Genomic DNA, 17,500 nt, shown 5'->3' with positions numbered 1-17,500 from the left:
GCTGTACATTACACCCATTGTCATTTTTTCAGGCAAGTGAGTTTGCTAGAGAAAAGAGCATACAAAGTGTGTGATGCATACAGAACTGTAAAAGTGAAGCAATGTTGGGAATAGCCTACTAGTGCATGGATAAGAGAACAATAAATGCGGGCTCTGTAATGGAGGTTAGATGGGTATTAGCTACCAGGAAGCACTAATGGACTGAACAAGAATAACATTTAAATCATCAATATCCAGGTGCTTAGCATTACTTAGGAATAAAGCAATTAGGATTCAAAGGGAATAATTATCAGATTTAACAAAGAGGCCATTTAATGTTTGTCACCATGTCATTACTCCTATTTAATGGTAGGGGAACACTAAGGAGTTAAAATGCATTGTGAGCACGGATTAGATAGTACAGTGAAACAAGTCACAACAGTTATAATTAAAAAGTGGGTAATTGCCACAGTTACTGCACAATAACATTGAAGACGCTATTGCTTGCCCTGATGCTTTCAACAGGAAGTAGCAGGCAATTGTGTGTGGAGACTGCTGAAAATATACGGAATGATAAATACTGTAGATGGAAAATGCATAAATGATGCAATTAGTGCAAACCACTGCCCCAGCTTTGTCATGGTTATTTAGGCTTGCCACGTACTTAGAATTTTTCTGATTTCTTTCTGTTCTTAACCTCTTCAACCCTTACACATCGTGTTGTCTTCAGTGTGCTCACACTGATGATGCCCAAAGCAGCCAAGATCTATTTTATTTTCCAGATATTCTTTGGAATTTAGTTGAAATGCCAGGAATTCAGTTAAATATCCAGACAGGCTGCAATAGAATAGTGAAATTCACCTGTTTTAATGGAAATTAAATGTGGAACTGAGTGTTTCTAAAACTAAATTAAGAAAACTTGATAAAACTAATGCCCTACTTTCAGACATGAGAGATGCAGAATAGAAAATTCACTAATCATGAAGAAACATTCTAATCCTGCTAACTCTTTTAAGTGACTATCAAAGAGGAGAGACTTCTCTTTCTCTTGGAGGAATCAGAGGGCTAAAAATATAAAAATGAAACTGCTACCAATGTGCCAAAAGCAAACAGAGAACAGAATTTAGTGCCCTAATAATAAGGAAAGTAATTGCTGCTGAATCAAATTTCTCTCTTGATAAGATTTCAAAAACCACTAAGTACATATTACTCAGTGATGTGTGCATTCTTGGAAAAAGCTGCTGTGAATCTTCAAGACAGCCCAGGCTTAAGTGATGTGCAAAGAACCTATGGTAATGATGATGACATTAAAAGGTTCATAGAACCAGTATTAATAGCTAGAAGCAAGACGAAGCCCTAGTTTTCTGCAAGGGAACATAGGCAAAATCACAAAGCTAAGAAGAAAAGAGAATGTGAATTTTAAGAACAGCTGAAAACAGCAGGTGAACTCTTCTGTCTACAGTCCCCTGGAAAATAAGGGGCTTGAAGAACAAAAACAAGCTGGAACTAAAATTCTGTATGAATTAGAATTACACCAAATAACTCCATATTACGAATTATGCTGAGCAAACATTGCAGTAATTTTGAGGCCTTGCTCAGTATTTGCTGCCCATAAGATGGTATAATTACATTATCAAGAAAAGCATATCTCACAGATGGGAGGATTTTTGACACATCATCCTAGAACCATACAATCATTCTGACATTAAAAATCACTTGTTTTAGAACAAATTAACTGAATTTAAAGTTAATGGATTCTTTCATTCAGAAATTAATCTTATTTTGACAAACCTAATAATAAAGTCCAGTTTGATCACTACATAAAAAAGATGAACTGTAGTTTGGATATTTCCATCTTTTGTGATTTAGCATTATTTTCAAGTGTCCCATTTCAAATCTTTTTGTAAAAGCAAATATTGTATTTAAAAAAGAATAGTGTTTCGCAAAATTTAGCTGAGTTTTGTACCTTTTTGGAAACCCATAAACAATACTAGATGCAAGAACATGAAAGTGAAATCCCTTATAAACTTGTATTAATGGTGAAACTAATTAGGCTATTTTCTCTGTCTAGCATGGGTAAAGAGAAACACAAAAGAGATGTTTACTATTATAGTTTCACTGGTTCCTTGTCTTAGCAAACAGAAAACATTCTTTAAAAGTGAGGATCTTACTAATGTTGACATTGTCCTTTAAACAAAGATGTAGGACAGAATGGATGAGCTTTCTAACAGGAAATGTAGTTAGCAACCCTGTAAGCATCAGTGAAAACAGGTAAATATTTTAAATATAAGGGATCCCAGTGAGATTTCTGAAGTGCATTTCTGGGATCGTGTCCAAAACAGAAGAAATGACACGCTTGCAGTGGAATTCACAAGGAGTAGACTTGAGGTATAGGATAGTGAGTTAGCTTCAGAAAATCCTTCACGCAAAGAATGATGTAGAACAGTTGTCCTGCTGGCTGAGAATATGCACACTGCTAGAAGAACCATAGCCAAAGAAAAGCTTGCTTGGAAGCCTGTTTCCAAAAAAGAGACAACTTAAAACAATTCGTAGCATCAAATATGAACATTAGAAGAGATTAGAAGAGATGAAGAGAAGGCTTAGAGGTGACCTCATCACTCTCTTCAACTACCTGAAGGGAGGTTATAGCCAGGTGGGGGTTGGTCTCTTCTCCCAGGCAACCAACAATAGGACAAGGGGGCATGGGCTCAAGCTCTGCCAGGGGAGGTTTAGGTTAGATGTTAGGAAGAAATTCTTTACAGAGAGGGTAATCAGGCACTGGAACGGCCTGCCCAGAGAGGTGGTGGATTCACCATCCCTGGAGGTTTTTAAAAAGAGATTGGACGTGGCCCTTAGTGCCATGATATAGTAATTGGAGTTGGATCAGGGGTTGGACTTGATGATCTTGGAGGTCTTTTCCAACCCAGTCTATTCTATGATTCTATGATTCTATGATTAACTATCAGCCAAAGCAGGGTAGAGAAGAAAACAGAAATGGATTAATCAGGTGCAGAAAATACTAGTGTTGAGCACGTACAGAACATCTGAGTATATTACAGGTTTTCTGTGATGAATGATTAAAAAAAGCTTTTTTTCCATTCACTATGACTGCTCTATTATATATCATTAGGGAATGGAGAATTATGCATGCAAGTGTTTGCCGGGCAACAAAAGGGGGATGTAGGGGCTATTTAGCATATGTCAGAAGAAAAAGTTACAATGAGATTCTACTGGCTAGTTTACACAGTGGGCTTTGCCCACAATGGGCTAATTAACCTTAAGAAGATGAAAGATGAAAGGGGCTAAAAAACCATCTCAATTGGCAGTGCACTGTGTATGCTACAGTACTAATGATTTAAATTTATCTCAGAGAAGATGTATCTGGTGGAAATTAAAAAATCTGAAATATGAATTATTATGGACCAGTTGGTCTGTAATAATACCATTTGGATTATTAACAGGACAATTTACAGACTCCCAGGCTACACTGATACTAGCAAGTTAAACAGTACCAGGGAACATTTTCCAAAACTTGAAACTAAACCTTCTGTAAAGTTAAACAGTAAGAACGGTCATTAGCATTCTCCTAAACAACTCCTGAGCCCATGACCATTCCTAAGTCTAACTTTGCATGGGGACTTCCTGGTTTTGAAAGCAAAAGATTGCAATATCTTCCCAAGCAAATTTCATTTAGTAGTATAGACAGAAGCCTGAGTTTTCTGGAGCCCATTTTACCTGAAGGTGAACCTAACCAAAGGTATTTAGTGAAATTATATGGAGAAATCATATCTATAATTTTAATGAACAATGACCAGCCATTTTTGGACCTGGACACTGTATGCCATTAAGAAGGAAATACAGCAAATTTATATTTCCTTTATGTGCCCTCTCTGTGCCAATAGCTGTTTGACAAAAGCCAGAGGGCACTCAGCCAGGGACTCTATTGTGGAAGGAAAGCCATTCTGATCCAATGAAGAGAAAAACAAGATGCTTTGACCACCACTTAGGGAAACAATAACATGATCATCATCAATCAAAGCAGAGCTGAGTAGCAGAGAAGACATTGCTACAGTCTTAGTATGTCTAATAACACTGGTGATTAAGTCCCTACTTTACTCCTCAAAGTAAGTTGTCTTCTAAATCAAAGTTTAGAGATCAACAACAAGTGAAATTACTCGATAAAATTAGGTGAGAGATCTTAACCAGCTCCCTAACTCTGCTGTGCACGTTTGATATGAACATGCAAAGTTAGAAGATGAATGGGAGAGCTTCAATCTGCAAGGCTGAACTCACAATGAACTCTGACTGCAAAATTGGAGCCTAATATAAGAAAATAATTTAGGCTCATTCTCTGAAAACTAAACAAATTATTCTGCAGAAAACTTGATTCTTTAACTTCAGTGAAACTTATTGCATGAGGAAGTACTTTCCAATCTGAGTAAAAAACAGAGTCAAAAAAGTCAGTACATCAGACTTACATTTTCAGCTAAAACTGCAAGTCCAAATGAAGCGCTACATGTTTGCAAGGACTTTACAGAGTAGGAGATACTCAGCAGCTCCTGGAATTTGGATCACAATGAAACTGCCATTATAAATCACCTCCAAAAGAAACCTTCTTATCTTAGCAGGCAGTTATTCCGAAATATAATAGAAGGTCTTGGGCAGCATTTTATGTTAAATATTTATTCTGAATTAAACAACAGGTTGGACTGGCCTAAAGGGGTGGGCCAAATGCCTGATTTTTGTGGGAGTTACTATTATGTGCTTCATCGGATGTTATTTTAAATATCGGGAGTTACTATTATGTGCTTCATTGGATGTTATTTTAAATATTGGACAAGGAGATCGAGTGCACCCTCAGTACGTTTGCAGACAACACCAAGCTGGGTGAAGTGCTGATCTGCTTGAGGGCAGGAAGGCTCTGCAGAGGGATCTAGACAGACTAGATCAATGGGTCAAGACCAATTGGTTGAGTTTCAGTAAGGCCAAATGCCAGGTTCTGCACTTTGGCCTCAACAACCCCTGGCACCGCTGCAGGCTTGGGGAGGGGGGGCTGGAGAGCTGCTCCGCCGAGAGGGACCTGGGGGTGTTGATAGATAGCCAGCTGAACATGAGTCAGCAGTGTGCCCAGGTGGCCAAGGTGACCAACAGCATCCTGGCCTGTATCAGCAATAGTGGGGCCAGTAGGACCAGGGAAGTTATCCTACCCCTGTACTCGGCACTGGTGAGGCCGTACCTCAAGTACTGTGTTCAGTTTTGGGTCCCTCACTACAAGAAGGATGTGGAGGTGCTGGAGCATGTCCAGAGAAGGGCAACAAAGCTGGTGAAGGGTCTGGAGCACAAGTCTTATGAGGAGCAGCTGAGGGAACTGGGGTTGTTTAGTCTGAAGAAAAGGAGGCTGAGGGGAGGCTTTATTGCTCTCTACAACTAACTTAAAAGAGGGTGTAGAGAGGTGAAGGTCAGTCTATTCAACCACCAAACAAATGATATGACAAGAGGAAATGGCCTCAAGTTGCACCAAGGGAAGTTTAGATTGGATATTAGGAAAAAATTGTTTACTGAAAGGGTTATCAGGCATTGGAACGAGTTGTCCAGGGCAGTGGTGGAGTCCCCACCCCTGGAGGTATTTAAGAGCCATGTAGACATAATGCTTAGGGACATGGTTTAGTGGTGGACTTGTCAGTGTTAGGTTAATGATTGCACTTGATAATCTGAAAAGTCTTTTCCAACCTAGGCAATTCTGTGATTCTGTGATTTGCATACAAAAAATTTACATACAAAATTCTAACTCAATTTTTTGCCTAAAGGAGTATCATTCAAAACAAAACAAAACAAAACAAAAGCATAACAATCCTACTTTTATATTGCTTTTATTCCAGAAGCCTAATATGGACTAAAAACATTTCTGTCAATTAGATTTCAATTAATTTTTTTTTTAATTGCACTGAGTACACCCCAGAGCTGTACTTCATAGCTACTCAAACCAGTCTCACAAGGATTATATGACTTCATAATATGCTGTGTTTTAGAAGGTGAAGATGCCTATGTAAGATGATCCAAATTAATAACCTGAGAATATCATCCCCATATAGACTTACTGTTTGAACTTTGTGGAAATCCAGGTAAGGAGGATGGACCATTCATTCCAGGCAGAAGAACAGGAGGAAGGCCAGGGAGTCCTGGATAAGCTGCTGGCAAACTGATACCATGAAGAGAACTGCTGTCCATCATGCCTGGCTGCTGTACTGTTAATCCTAGCACATCAGTAGCCTTCTTTATGCGATCCAATTCTTGCTGTGCCATCAGCTGTCTAACTGTTGTAGGAGCTAAATAATCTTTCTCCCGATCTAGCTGACTTCCCACAGTTTCTCTCACTTTTGTAATATGTTGCTTGGAAAATATATGATCTCTTATGGACAAACGTGCAGAATATTTCACTCCACATAGAGAACATTCTGGCTTTGTCCCATCAGGTCCAGTTTGATTTATCATGAATGGCTTCCCTATGTTAATTTTGAATTTCTTTTCTTTAGCCCGGGCATTCTGAAACCAGACCTGGACCACACGTTTGGGCAGGCCAATCTCATTCCCTAGCATTTCGCATTCCTGTTTAGTCCGTTAGTCACTAAAGCAAGCCTTGAGAACTTTAAGCTGAAGGTTACTCATTTGTGTTCGGAAACGTTTGTGGCCTGGCCGATCACTGTTTTTGGATTTAAAGGGATTGCTAGCTCCAAATGGGTTAGGTGAACTTGGATCAGCTATGCTTGAAGTTTCACTACGGTCAGCATTATCATCAGGGTCATCAGTAATGTAGTAACTTTGGTCATGATCACCATCTTTTTCACTGAAATGTATTGAGGGGCTTGTTAGCGAAAAGAGAAATTTATCATCAGTATTCTCATTGGTAGGTGTAGTTGCAGCTTTTGGTAGCGTGTCGTTCGCAAGTGGTTTTGGTTCTTTGGGAGGTGATGCAGGTTTTGCATCCCCTGAACTGCCAGTCGTGCTTTCCATTTCATTGTTCCCCTCATCTCCTGTTGTGGCATCACTAATTGCTGTATTAATTGATGAAGTCTCATCAAAGTCAGCCTTGTTTTGATCATATCCAGAGTCAGCAGGAGGGGCATTCAAATTTTCTATATCCTCACTAGACTCTGCTTTAAAAGAAGAAGGACTTAAGAGGTTCTTCGGTGACATTTCTGCAGTTTTGCTAACAGGGGTTGATACAGTGGAGGCTAATTCATTTTCACTTGATAATTCAGTTTTTGCTAATGACAGTGATGGGTAATCAAAAAATATGTACTTTTGTGGACTTTCTCCTCCATCTTCAGTTGATATCAAAGGACTCGGAGGCAAACTATAACCAGCTTGCTTCCCTTCATTCCAATGCCGAGAGCGAATGTGACTTTCTAAAGCTGATTTTGCTTTAAACAGAGCTCGACAAAAAGGACACCTTTTATGAGACTGGGCTGGACCAACTGCACGGAATTGTCCCTTTCTTTCTCGGGCTCTTGTGTTCTGAAACCAGACTTGTACAACTCTCTTTTTCAGTCCCACTTCACGTGCAATGTGATCTAGCATCTTTCTGGTGGGGTTGGAATCTAGTAGGTACTTTTCGTAGAGTATTTCCAGCTGCTCTGGAGTAATTGTAGTTCTTAAACGTTTATCACGATGTTGGTCTTCTCCACTGTTTCCTCCCTCTTTCTCACTACAATTATTGTCTTCTTTATCATCTAGTTTTCGTTTCAGGGACCCAGAAACTGTAGCGGGGTGTGCCGTATGTGATGAGCCAGTTTGTGGTGGCATCTGAGCAAGAGAACTATTAAGCAACTGTCCCGTCATCAAAGGATTATTGGGGTCAAATATCATATAGGGCATATCCATTGGTCTTTCTAAAAACTGTGAGTGAAGAAATTGGTTTTGGGCTGCTAGGAAATGCATGTGCTGGTGCTCTTGCCAAAGTTCTAGAGTTGGAAAGGCAACTGTACACTGATCGCATTGGTACTGTAATAACTGAGGAGGTAGACTGTTCTGGAGAGAAGTCATTGAAATTGGTAAAGGACTGGAAGGAACAGGTGTGGTTTGTGATGCAGAAGGAGGTCTCCCTACTATTTGTGATGGTTTTTGTTGCTGTGGTTGAGAAGCTGAGGGCTGAGGGTCAGAAGAGGTTACTGGAGTAGACTGTACTGGTTTGGTGCTTTGGGGAGTTGTATCAGTTTGTTTAGAGATGGTTTCATTTTGTTTTGGTTTTTCAGTGGACTCTGGTTTGGGAGAGGCTTTCTCAGGTTCTGGTTTAGGTGATGGAATCAAAGGAGTACTAGAACCAGAGCCAGAGTTTGCTGCTGTGACAGCCAGGCTTTTTGATGAGTCATTTTGGCCAGAAAGGGTGCAGTTCTTATACACTGTTTGATCAGAAGCATCCATAGAATCTTCAGTTTGGCTTTCATCTTGAGCATCATCATCTTCATCTTTATAACACTGCTTTTTCTGGTGTGTAATCAAATCAAATATCCTGGGAAAAACCACACTGCACTTTTTACACTGATATTGCATGTTACTAGTTCGAATGTAACGCTCATTCGTCAGTTCCCTTTTTTCATTGTCTTTAGTTTCAGCTTGATTTTCATAACTTTTGCGAGCTTTCTGTCGGGCATTTTGGAACCATACGACAATAACTCGAGTAGGTAGGTTAAGTACTGTTGAAAGTTGTTCAATTTCATCATCCTTTGGATATGCATTTGTGTCAAAGAAGTCTTGGAGGACACGAAGTTGGTAGTCAGTAAACCGAGTCCTAGATGATCTCTTGCTGAAAGATGCATCAGACTTGTATGGTTCTACAGTTGAAGGTTGAGGATCTATTCTGATATCTTCCAATACTGTTATGGGAGGATTGCTGAAGTTATACGGAGAATCTTTATTCCTCTGTCTTTCTTTAAACAGTGTATTACGAAACCAGTGCTTGATAACTTTCTGCGAAAGACCAGATTTCTCAGCCATTTCTTGGATCTGCTCTTCACTTGGAGAATTGTTAATATCAAAATAAGCCCGTAGGATTTTTAACTGGTCATCTGTGATTCTTGTACGTGGACGCTTGAACTGAGAGTGTCGCAGGAAATTGGGATCTAATCCCAGCTGCTGCTGACAAAGCTGGGTAAGATCTGCAGATAAAGTATCCATTGGTGGCAACTGGAGGGCAAGCTGAGGAGGCAATGCAGGATGCTGCACTGGCTGCATCATAATTGGAGGGAAAAGTGGGAGATCAAGTGAAACTGGAAGTTGGACTTGAGGTGGGGCTGATGGTGGCGGTGGTGGAGGAGGAGGAGGTGGTGGTGGAGGAGGCGGCGGTGGTGGTGTGGGTGGTGGAGCTTGCAAAGGAGTGGGAGTTGTGTTTTGAATTTTTCCAGCCCCAGCTGAAGAAGGCTGAGAAGGAGTTGGAGGAGGAGGAGGAGGTGGTGGTGGTGGGGGAGGTGGTGGTGGAGGTGGTGGTGTCTCTGGAGAAGATGGAGAAATTGGATAAAGCTTGTCATATGCCTCCCTGTACTGCCGGGCAAACTTTTCTAATGCTCCATATGGAAAAAACTGTCCATGCACATGTTCTTGGTGACTCTTCAGAATAAGAATGTTGGAAAAGAGCTTACTGCAGGTTCCACATTCCAGTTTATCTATGTTTTCACCTTCACCAGTCTTGCTTTTTTTCTGCACTTTTTGTCTATTTTCATTGTATTGGATAACTAACTCAAACCCAAAGTTCTCCAGCAAAGCCTTGGCTGCATTCCCCCTTGCTCCAGAAGCTATTCTGGGTGGTGGGATGGCTGGTTCTGAGGATTTTGGCTTCTTCATATCTTTGTTTTCTTTTAGTCCTTCATTCTCATTAGCAAATTCTTGCTTTGGCTTCTCTTGTTTCTCAGAAATTTCTTCTGACTCCTTATATGATGGCATATCCTTTATTAGCTGGCAGTCTGTACTTACTAAGGTATTTTGCTCTGCTTTCATCAGCTTGCTACTTTGCTGCTGCTGTTTTTGGGACTGAAGTTGAGGTTGGGTGGATTGATACTGTTGTGCTTGTTGCTGCAGTATCTGTAGCTGGGTTTGGCCAACATGGTGCTGAGTCTGTATCTGCTGTTTTAAATCTTCCAGCAGTGATCCTGTCATACCAGCCATTCCAGGCATACCAAATGTGGCAGAACCAGGCAAACCCAGATCTGGGCTTAAGCTAAATTCTGTCCCAGGTATATAGAATGGGAAAAGGAACTGAGGCTGTTGAAATTGCAGCAGTGATTCTGGTGTCATTGGAAAGTGAGGCAAAAAAGCTGGGTTTAGAAACTGGGGTTGAAAGAATGCAGCTTGCTGTTGCAGTTCATGCTGTAGTTGCATTTGAAGTTGTGCTGGTGACTGAGGTGGATGATGTGTAGGCTGAGCAGAAATTAATTCAGAAGCTTGTTTTTTATTTAATTCTTTGGCATCTAAATGTGTTTCTTTGCTGTTAACTGCTGGTAAGCTCATAGATTCTAGCATTCCTTGGCTGGGGCTATTAACATTCCCTGCTACACTATTTCCGCTACTTATATTACCACTTGGTTCTAATTTTGCAGCCCTCGCCTTTGTCTGATGAAGCACAGATCTCATATGAATTTCCAATGTAGAACTTTGGCTATATGCAACATTACAAATGCTGCATTTGTAGGGTTTGTTGTCAGTGCTGCTGTTGGTTTCTTGAGGAACAGGACTTGATGCTTCCTGCAAAACCTTTTTGAGTTTATGTAGATGGGACACTGAGTTGTAGTGGACCAAGAGAATGTTCTTCTGGGTGAAAGACTCTTTACACACTGTACACTTATACGGGCGAGATGGATCTAGAAATTTTTCCATAGTAAAATTTGGCCCTTTTCTAAAAGGTAAGGTCCGCTTTGGTTCTGAGCCCATATCATCTGGAATAGAGCTGCTATCACTTCCTACAGGACTTGCTTTACCTTCCTGGTCCATCTCATAATCTCTTTCTATTTCCTGTTCTAGTGCATGATCATCTTGTGCCATACTTTCACTTTCTGCCCAGAGTTCACCATTGACAGGTAAAGATGCACACAGCTGCTGAAGTTCAGCTTCATTGAGTTCAGGGTGGCCTGCTTCCAAGTGTTTTTTTAAAGCCTGGAATGTACGGAAGCTACGTTGGCAAAGGCTACACATAGTAGCTGCCCGAATAGCATGATACTGGGAATGTATCTGAAGCTTCTGCATAGTCTTAAAAGCCAAGCTACAATGGTTACAACGGTACTTATAGACATGGCGGTCAGAAACAGATAGCTGTTGCTTCTTCTGCTGTTCATTTAGCTGATCCGTCACCGAGTCAGTGGTCTTTATATCTTTACTGCTGCCCTTATTCCAATCTGGTGTTTCAGTAGATTCTTTGGGTGGCTTCTGTTCCTCGGTCTTAATTTCCATTCCAGTTTTTGATTCATCGTTTCCAGGGGTACTTTTCTCATCCACAGGACTTTCACCTAGTTAAAGAAAGTTAAATGTCTTTTAAACTAGTAGAAGAGAAGAGCACATAGTATTAATGAGGCTTTTTCATCAGAAATCAAGAGAGGCACCTAATATGTCGTGTGTTGGCCTAGCAAAGTATAGCGACCCATCCTTGACCCAGAGAATAAAGCAGACAGGACCAACATGAGGTTTAAAAAAAGGAATAAAATTCAAACATGATGATCAGAATGGCAGTGGCAGTTGGCCTGGAAGTGGTACAGGGCTTCTCTTTGTCATAAGGTGGAAGTTTATTGGTACAATGGGAGCCCCAAACAAGAAAAAGAAAAAAGCAGTAGGAAAGAGGGAGGAGTTAGAAATGGGGTCAATAGGTAGGCCGGGTGATGAGAAAGGAGCAGCAAAGTGGTCTGAGGAGAGAGGGAGGAGCATGCTGTGAGAGCAGAAAGCAGTTTTCCATACAGAATACAGTAAGTGTCCAGGATAAAAACCCTGCTATTGGGAAGGCAGGCAGGTACATTTGCCTAATGTTCTGTATCAATGTTAGTGAAAGTGCCACTGCCTTTTAGGACTAGGTCTTGTTTGCTGGTTAAACAATGAGGGTCTTACCTACAAGTAGCTAGGCCACTACCACAGGTGACATACATGTGGCATACACATGTATCCTAGCATCTGTGCATGGGTGCAGTCAGCCAAATTCAAGCCCCTTGCTATTTTTTTTCTTTTTATCTCTGTGGTTATATGCAAGCCAAAAAAGGATTCACTTTACTAAGAAACAAGTGGTTTCTAAATTTCTAAATTTCCCATACCTAGCTTTTACATGTCTAAGCTTTTTCTTGCATACCTGGATATTTTCCAGATCCCTCAGCTGTAATGGTTGCAGGTGTGTCACGTTCAGATTTCTCTGAAGCAGCTGCTGGCAATAGCATACTGTTGGGCATCATGACATCTGGTACAGGAACCTTTGAAAGCCAAGAACACAGCATTAGTACAGTAAAAGTCACACTATTTAATACTACACAACAGTATGAAATTATAATTCAAAAGATCCACTATATCTGGATTAAAGACTACCAGCACTAAGCCAAGATCTTGATTCAGTCCTTGATGGTTTCTGACAGACCACAAGTCCAGAGCATCGGCTGTCCCTTGGTAAAGAATCAACTCAAAATAATTCACAATAAGGTGATGCTATAGAACTACATACACTCAATATTTCATTGGTCATAATGCCACTACAAAGAAGGTTTTGCTGGCTGTGTCATGTTGGTTAGATTTAGCAGGGGAATTCTCCTCAGACACCCTCCAAAGACAGGGGTCATGTTGAGATACGGTCACAACTCAGTTCCTGACTAAGGGTATTCCCTGTATTGCATTTTTAAAAAGTGCTGAACCTTCCATGATCTTTGAAAGAAAATTAGAAGTTTATTTCCATACAGAAATAGCAACGTATTTCCATTTAAAATAAGGCTTTTCTTTCTTGTCTTCAGTTGCTTATGTATTTTCTTCAGACTGCTTTACCTGTTGTGTTATGCATTCAAATTATAGACAGAAATCTTTGAAGGATGTACTAAGTGTCTGATTGATATTACTGAGTTTAATTGAGTTGACATGAATATTTGCACAACTCTTCATGTTTTCCTTTTGTTTAGTTCTTTAACTCATACTCATATCTCAAATAAAGGATTGTCTAAGGGTCCAGACTAACACTGAACAGGACTGGGTTCAAACTCCCACACTGCCAGATTCTGTCTAAATGACCTTGGGTAAATCAGTTCAGACTGTGCCACAGCTCCTCATCTCTAACATACAGATAGTACTTCCTTACTTGATTCTGCCCCTCTACTCTGCTCTGGGTGAGACCCCACCTGGAGTACTGTGTCCAGCTGTGGAGTCCTCAGCACATGAAAGGCATGGACCTGTTACAGCTCTGGGAAGACCTTATTGCGGCCTTTCAGTACTTAAAAGGGGCCTATAAGAAAGATGGGGATAAACTTTTTAGCGGGGCCTGTAGTGATATGACAAGGGGTAATGATTTTAAACTAAAAGACAGTAGATTTAGACTACAGGTAAGAAAGAAACTTTTTTACAATGAGGGTGGTGAAGCACTGGAACAGGTCTCCCAGAGAGGTGGTAGATGCTCATCCCTGAAAACATTGAAGGTCAGGTTAGACGGGGCTCTGAACAACCTGATCAAGTTGAAGATGTCCCTGCTCACTGCAGGGAGGTTGAACTAAATTAACTTTAAAGGTCCCTTCCAATCCAAACCATTCTACAATTCTATGACTTCACACAGGGGTAACAAGAATATCCATAGGAGAGATTTCCAAGCAGTAAATTACTATAATAATGGAAGCTACATACATTACTAGGTATGAGTAGAAACACCCTTTGTTCCTTTTTAACAGTTTAATAAATTACTTCAAACCTTTATTAGGATACATAAGAATTATATATATATATATATGTATATATATATATATGTCTGTGTATGCATGTATTTATACCAATTGACTATTGGAAAAAATATTCTAGGCATATATTTTAAAGTGCTAGGCTTAGTCTGTTTGTAATTTACACATGGCATTAATAGCATCCTCTCAGAGTATTAGTGACTTTGATTTTGTTTGACAGGGAAGGACTTTTAAAAAAAAAAAAATATAGGTAACTGTAAATGTCCCAGAGAATAAAAATTTTCTATATATTTAATTTGTCATCAAAAAGTTATTATATGGACAGAGCATATTAGTATTAGCAACTAGGACAATTTAAGTGAAGCAGATTGTGTTTTGCAATCTCTTTTTCTGTCAAACAACCTTTTCCTTTTTTCCATTCAGAAACAGTAAGACAACTTCCCAGCACCTGGAGAGGAGAGGTTTCCAAGTTGTCCTATTATCAGCATAGAGGGAATAATGAAGAACCTGAAAAGAAAGCTCATAATCCTCAACAGGGAGGGGTTCTTCCCCACATTTTTCCAGTTTCCTACAAGGGTTTGTGAAAGTTAATTTTTTTCGGCATTTTCTTTGTGGTGGGCCAAAATTACACAGTCTGGCAGAGCTATAGGTAGTAGAAAATCAAGGAAAAAAAGAAATAAAGCTTTAAACTGCTTTCATGGATCCCCAATTCTGTATTTGCTTATCAGCACTAGGCACAAGGAACCTTAGACCTTCAGTCAAGAGCTCTTTCAATTCTTTCTTTTTGTTTTTACCACTTTACTTGGGAATGAGGTGGTAGTCCTCCAATCACAACTGTATAAATGAAGGGGGAGTCTATGAATACAGAAATTAATGCTTAAGGAGGTGGATCCTTGAGCTTTCCAAGTGCATTTCCTTCTAAAAATGCAAGACAACCATAATCAGGATGTCTTAGGAGGTCTGTTTTCTAACTGAATCTATGATGAAATTATAAATACTTTCTAGACCTGATTGTGTCTTTACTGGCATTGTTTTGAATGGTGCTGAGTCACTATTTTTCACAGAAATTTGTTATTTTGACATGTTTTGTGCAATTCTGCAGTGAAGAACAGGATTTTCCTGGTGAGGTTGGAATGGGATTCATCCTCCAAATAAAGTTTGCTAGTTATAGCATTCATCCCAATCATGGAGAAGCCAGTTCAAGTCCCTGCCTGATCCAGGGTAGGTACTTTAAATCAGATATTCCATATCCTAAAGAACTGACCTAACTGTGTTGCTGCCTATTCTTGGACTTGCTTTTCTGTTTCATACTCACATTTTATTCACAAAAAAACTAAAGGGTCTTTTATGCAGACCTAGAAAGTAAGAAACAGGACATTCTGTACAATAAGATAATAATGTTCTCCAGTTAGCATCACTATTGCTATTTTACAGTGAATTTCATGTAATATAATGCAAGTACAGCCCAGCTGCACACAGGGATTCTTCTACATTTAGGAACTACATTCTACAGGGAACTCCTGTTATTTTACAAACAGGAGTCACAAAACCTCTGAGACCTGGTTATCATTAGACCCAATTTACAGGTGTGCTCTTAAAGACATGGACAGGCTTTATTTTTCCAAGGTTAACAGCAATGAGGAACTGCAGGTTTTCAGTGTCTTTGAAATCCACCTTCAGTCATTTTCCCAAGGGGCATCAGTGACTGGATGAGCTGGCAACAGAACCCAAGAGCCCTGACCCACTCCCCTCCTCAGGCTACCTGAATACTATATCACAACAAATACATTGCCCAGAGGCCCATATATGTTTCTGTAGCATATGTGTCAGTATTTGGAACACTTACTGTCATAAGCAGTTTCTCCACACAGTCAGGGGACACACTGTGCAAGTGGGTCAAATGAAGCTGGAGATGCATTTTGTTGCTGAGGACGTCCTGGCAGAGGGGGCAGCAGATAACAGGTTGCATTGAATGTTGTGACAGGACATGCATCTGGATACGATTTGGGTCCCTACTATTGTAGTTACAATAAGGACATTGATAGAACTGAAAAAAAAAATCAAATTAAGATGCAGGCTATTAGTCAGTGTGCTTTTTATAACTTGCTGATATTGCTATTTTAACAGCATATCATCACTGTTTCATTCTTGAGTTATTTGAAAGAGTTCTAGAATGCAATTAAATTGGTACATTTTCCTTTACCTGCTCATGACAAAATTTATTGTCCTCTGGAGGCTTTGATTTTTTAGCTGTGCCATCCTCTTCTTTTGCCAGAAGAAGCTGTTGTACCCCTACCACAGTGTTCACTTTTGGTTCCTTCTCTGGTGTGACTATTCCTGTTCCAAAAACATAATTTTTAAGAACATATTTTAAAATTTAAAATATCCTGATTTACCAAAAGGATATGATTGTAAAGATCTGTATTGTCTTTGAGGGACTTTTTTTTTTAAGTTCTAAGAAAAAATATAGTTGAATAAAACAACATTGGTAAGCACAAAGGTGAAAATATGCTTTTATCCTTGATGGAGACTCTATAAATACATTTAAAAATGGACTCTTCTCTACTGTTTAGATAACCTTAGGTTGCCATTAAAGATTAATCAATAATGTGCTTTCTTTAGCAGCTTGGTATGAATTTGTATATTACATTAAAACAAATCAGCTTTTGCTTAAAAATCCTGTTTTCCAAACTAATTAATTTGCTGCTGTTTAATTACCCTCTCTCTTTTCTAAACTGTCTGAGGAATACAATTATTGTGCTGTTTTGATAACTCCTGCCTGGTTACAATTCTGAAGCTAAATATAGTGAGGCTTTAAAAGAAATACTGTGGAGAATAGGATTTCAGAGCTAACTTAATATTAATTATACACTAAGATCAGTCATTTGGGATTGCCTTAGATGTTTACACTGCAAATTTTTATAGTCTGGCATTTGTGATCAAAACCAGAATATAATTGTTTTCTATCAATAGTTCTACTATTAAGTATTAAATATTATACTTAATATTATGCCTGAACTAGCTGTGTAATGTGGCCCAGTCTTGCACACATCAAAGAAAAGAGTGCAATTCTAATTTCCCAGTCCATCAGAAAATTCTTTCCAGCGTCAATTTGCCAGATAATCTCTTCTGCTAGGCTGAATATTACAAGAGCATTGGGTAGGCATGTCACATACATCTCATGACAAACACAAAACCTCATTTACCAACCATTCCAATCTCATCATAGTGCAGCATCATCTGACCTTTTTTCTGCTGTTTATTATGAGTATTTCTAATTTTAACTTTCAATTTTCACCATCTTCCAGTCAATTTGCAACTAAATTATTTCCAGGGTGAGGACACTATCACTGGACACTGGGTGCAAATACATCTTGAAATGCAATGAAGCTAAACCATTGATTGCTATCAGACTCAACGTAAATATATAGTCCAGGGGTAATCTGATTGTATGCTGTGCATGAAGATTTATCTTGATTTTTTTCAATCCACATAAGGTTCATATAAATGAACAAATTGCACCTCATTGCACAATAACCTAGGATTAATTTAAAAATAAGGTCACGGATGTTTTGGCAACAAAGTACACATGAACAAAGAAAATACTTTTTTTTTTTTAGGCAAAACAAAGAAAT

General features: G+C 39.4%; 1 protein-coding gene across 1 annotated transcript in view; it reads right to left on the bottom strand.

Moving 5' to 3' along the window:
- ZFHX4 (zinc finger homeobox 4) overlaps window positions 1-16,202 on the bottom strand; it is a gene marked incomplete at its 5' end in the record, with an annotated part of 18,825 nt that extends 2,623 nt beyond the window's left edge. Inside the window, 4 exon segments of the mRNA XM_010170698.2 lie at window positions 6,078-11,471; window positions 12,296-12,413; window positions 15,712-15,912; window positions 16,069-16,202. Of these exon segments, the coding sequence (XP_010169000.1) occupies window positions 6,078-11,471; window positions 12,296-12,413; window positions 15,712-15,912; window positions 16,069-16,202 (5,847 nt within the window).
- Window positions 16,203-17,500: the final 1,298 nt, after the last annotated feature.

Source organism: Antrostomus carolinensis, unplaced genomic scaffold (assembly GCF_000700745.2).
Source record: "Antrostomus carolinensis isolate BGI_N321 unplaced genomic scaffold, ASM70074v2 scaffold5686, whole genome shotgun sequence".
Lineage (NCBI taxonomy): Eukaryota > Metazoa > Chordata > Aves > Caprimulgiformes > Caprimulgidae > Antrostomus > Antrostomus carolinensis.
The sequence above is the reverse complement of the archived record's forward strand: the minus strand, read 5'-3'. Positions and strand labels throughout refer to the sequence as shown.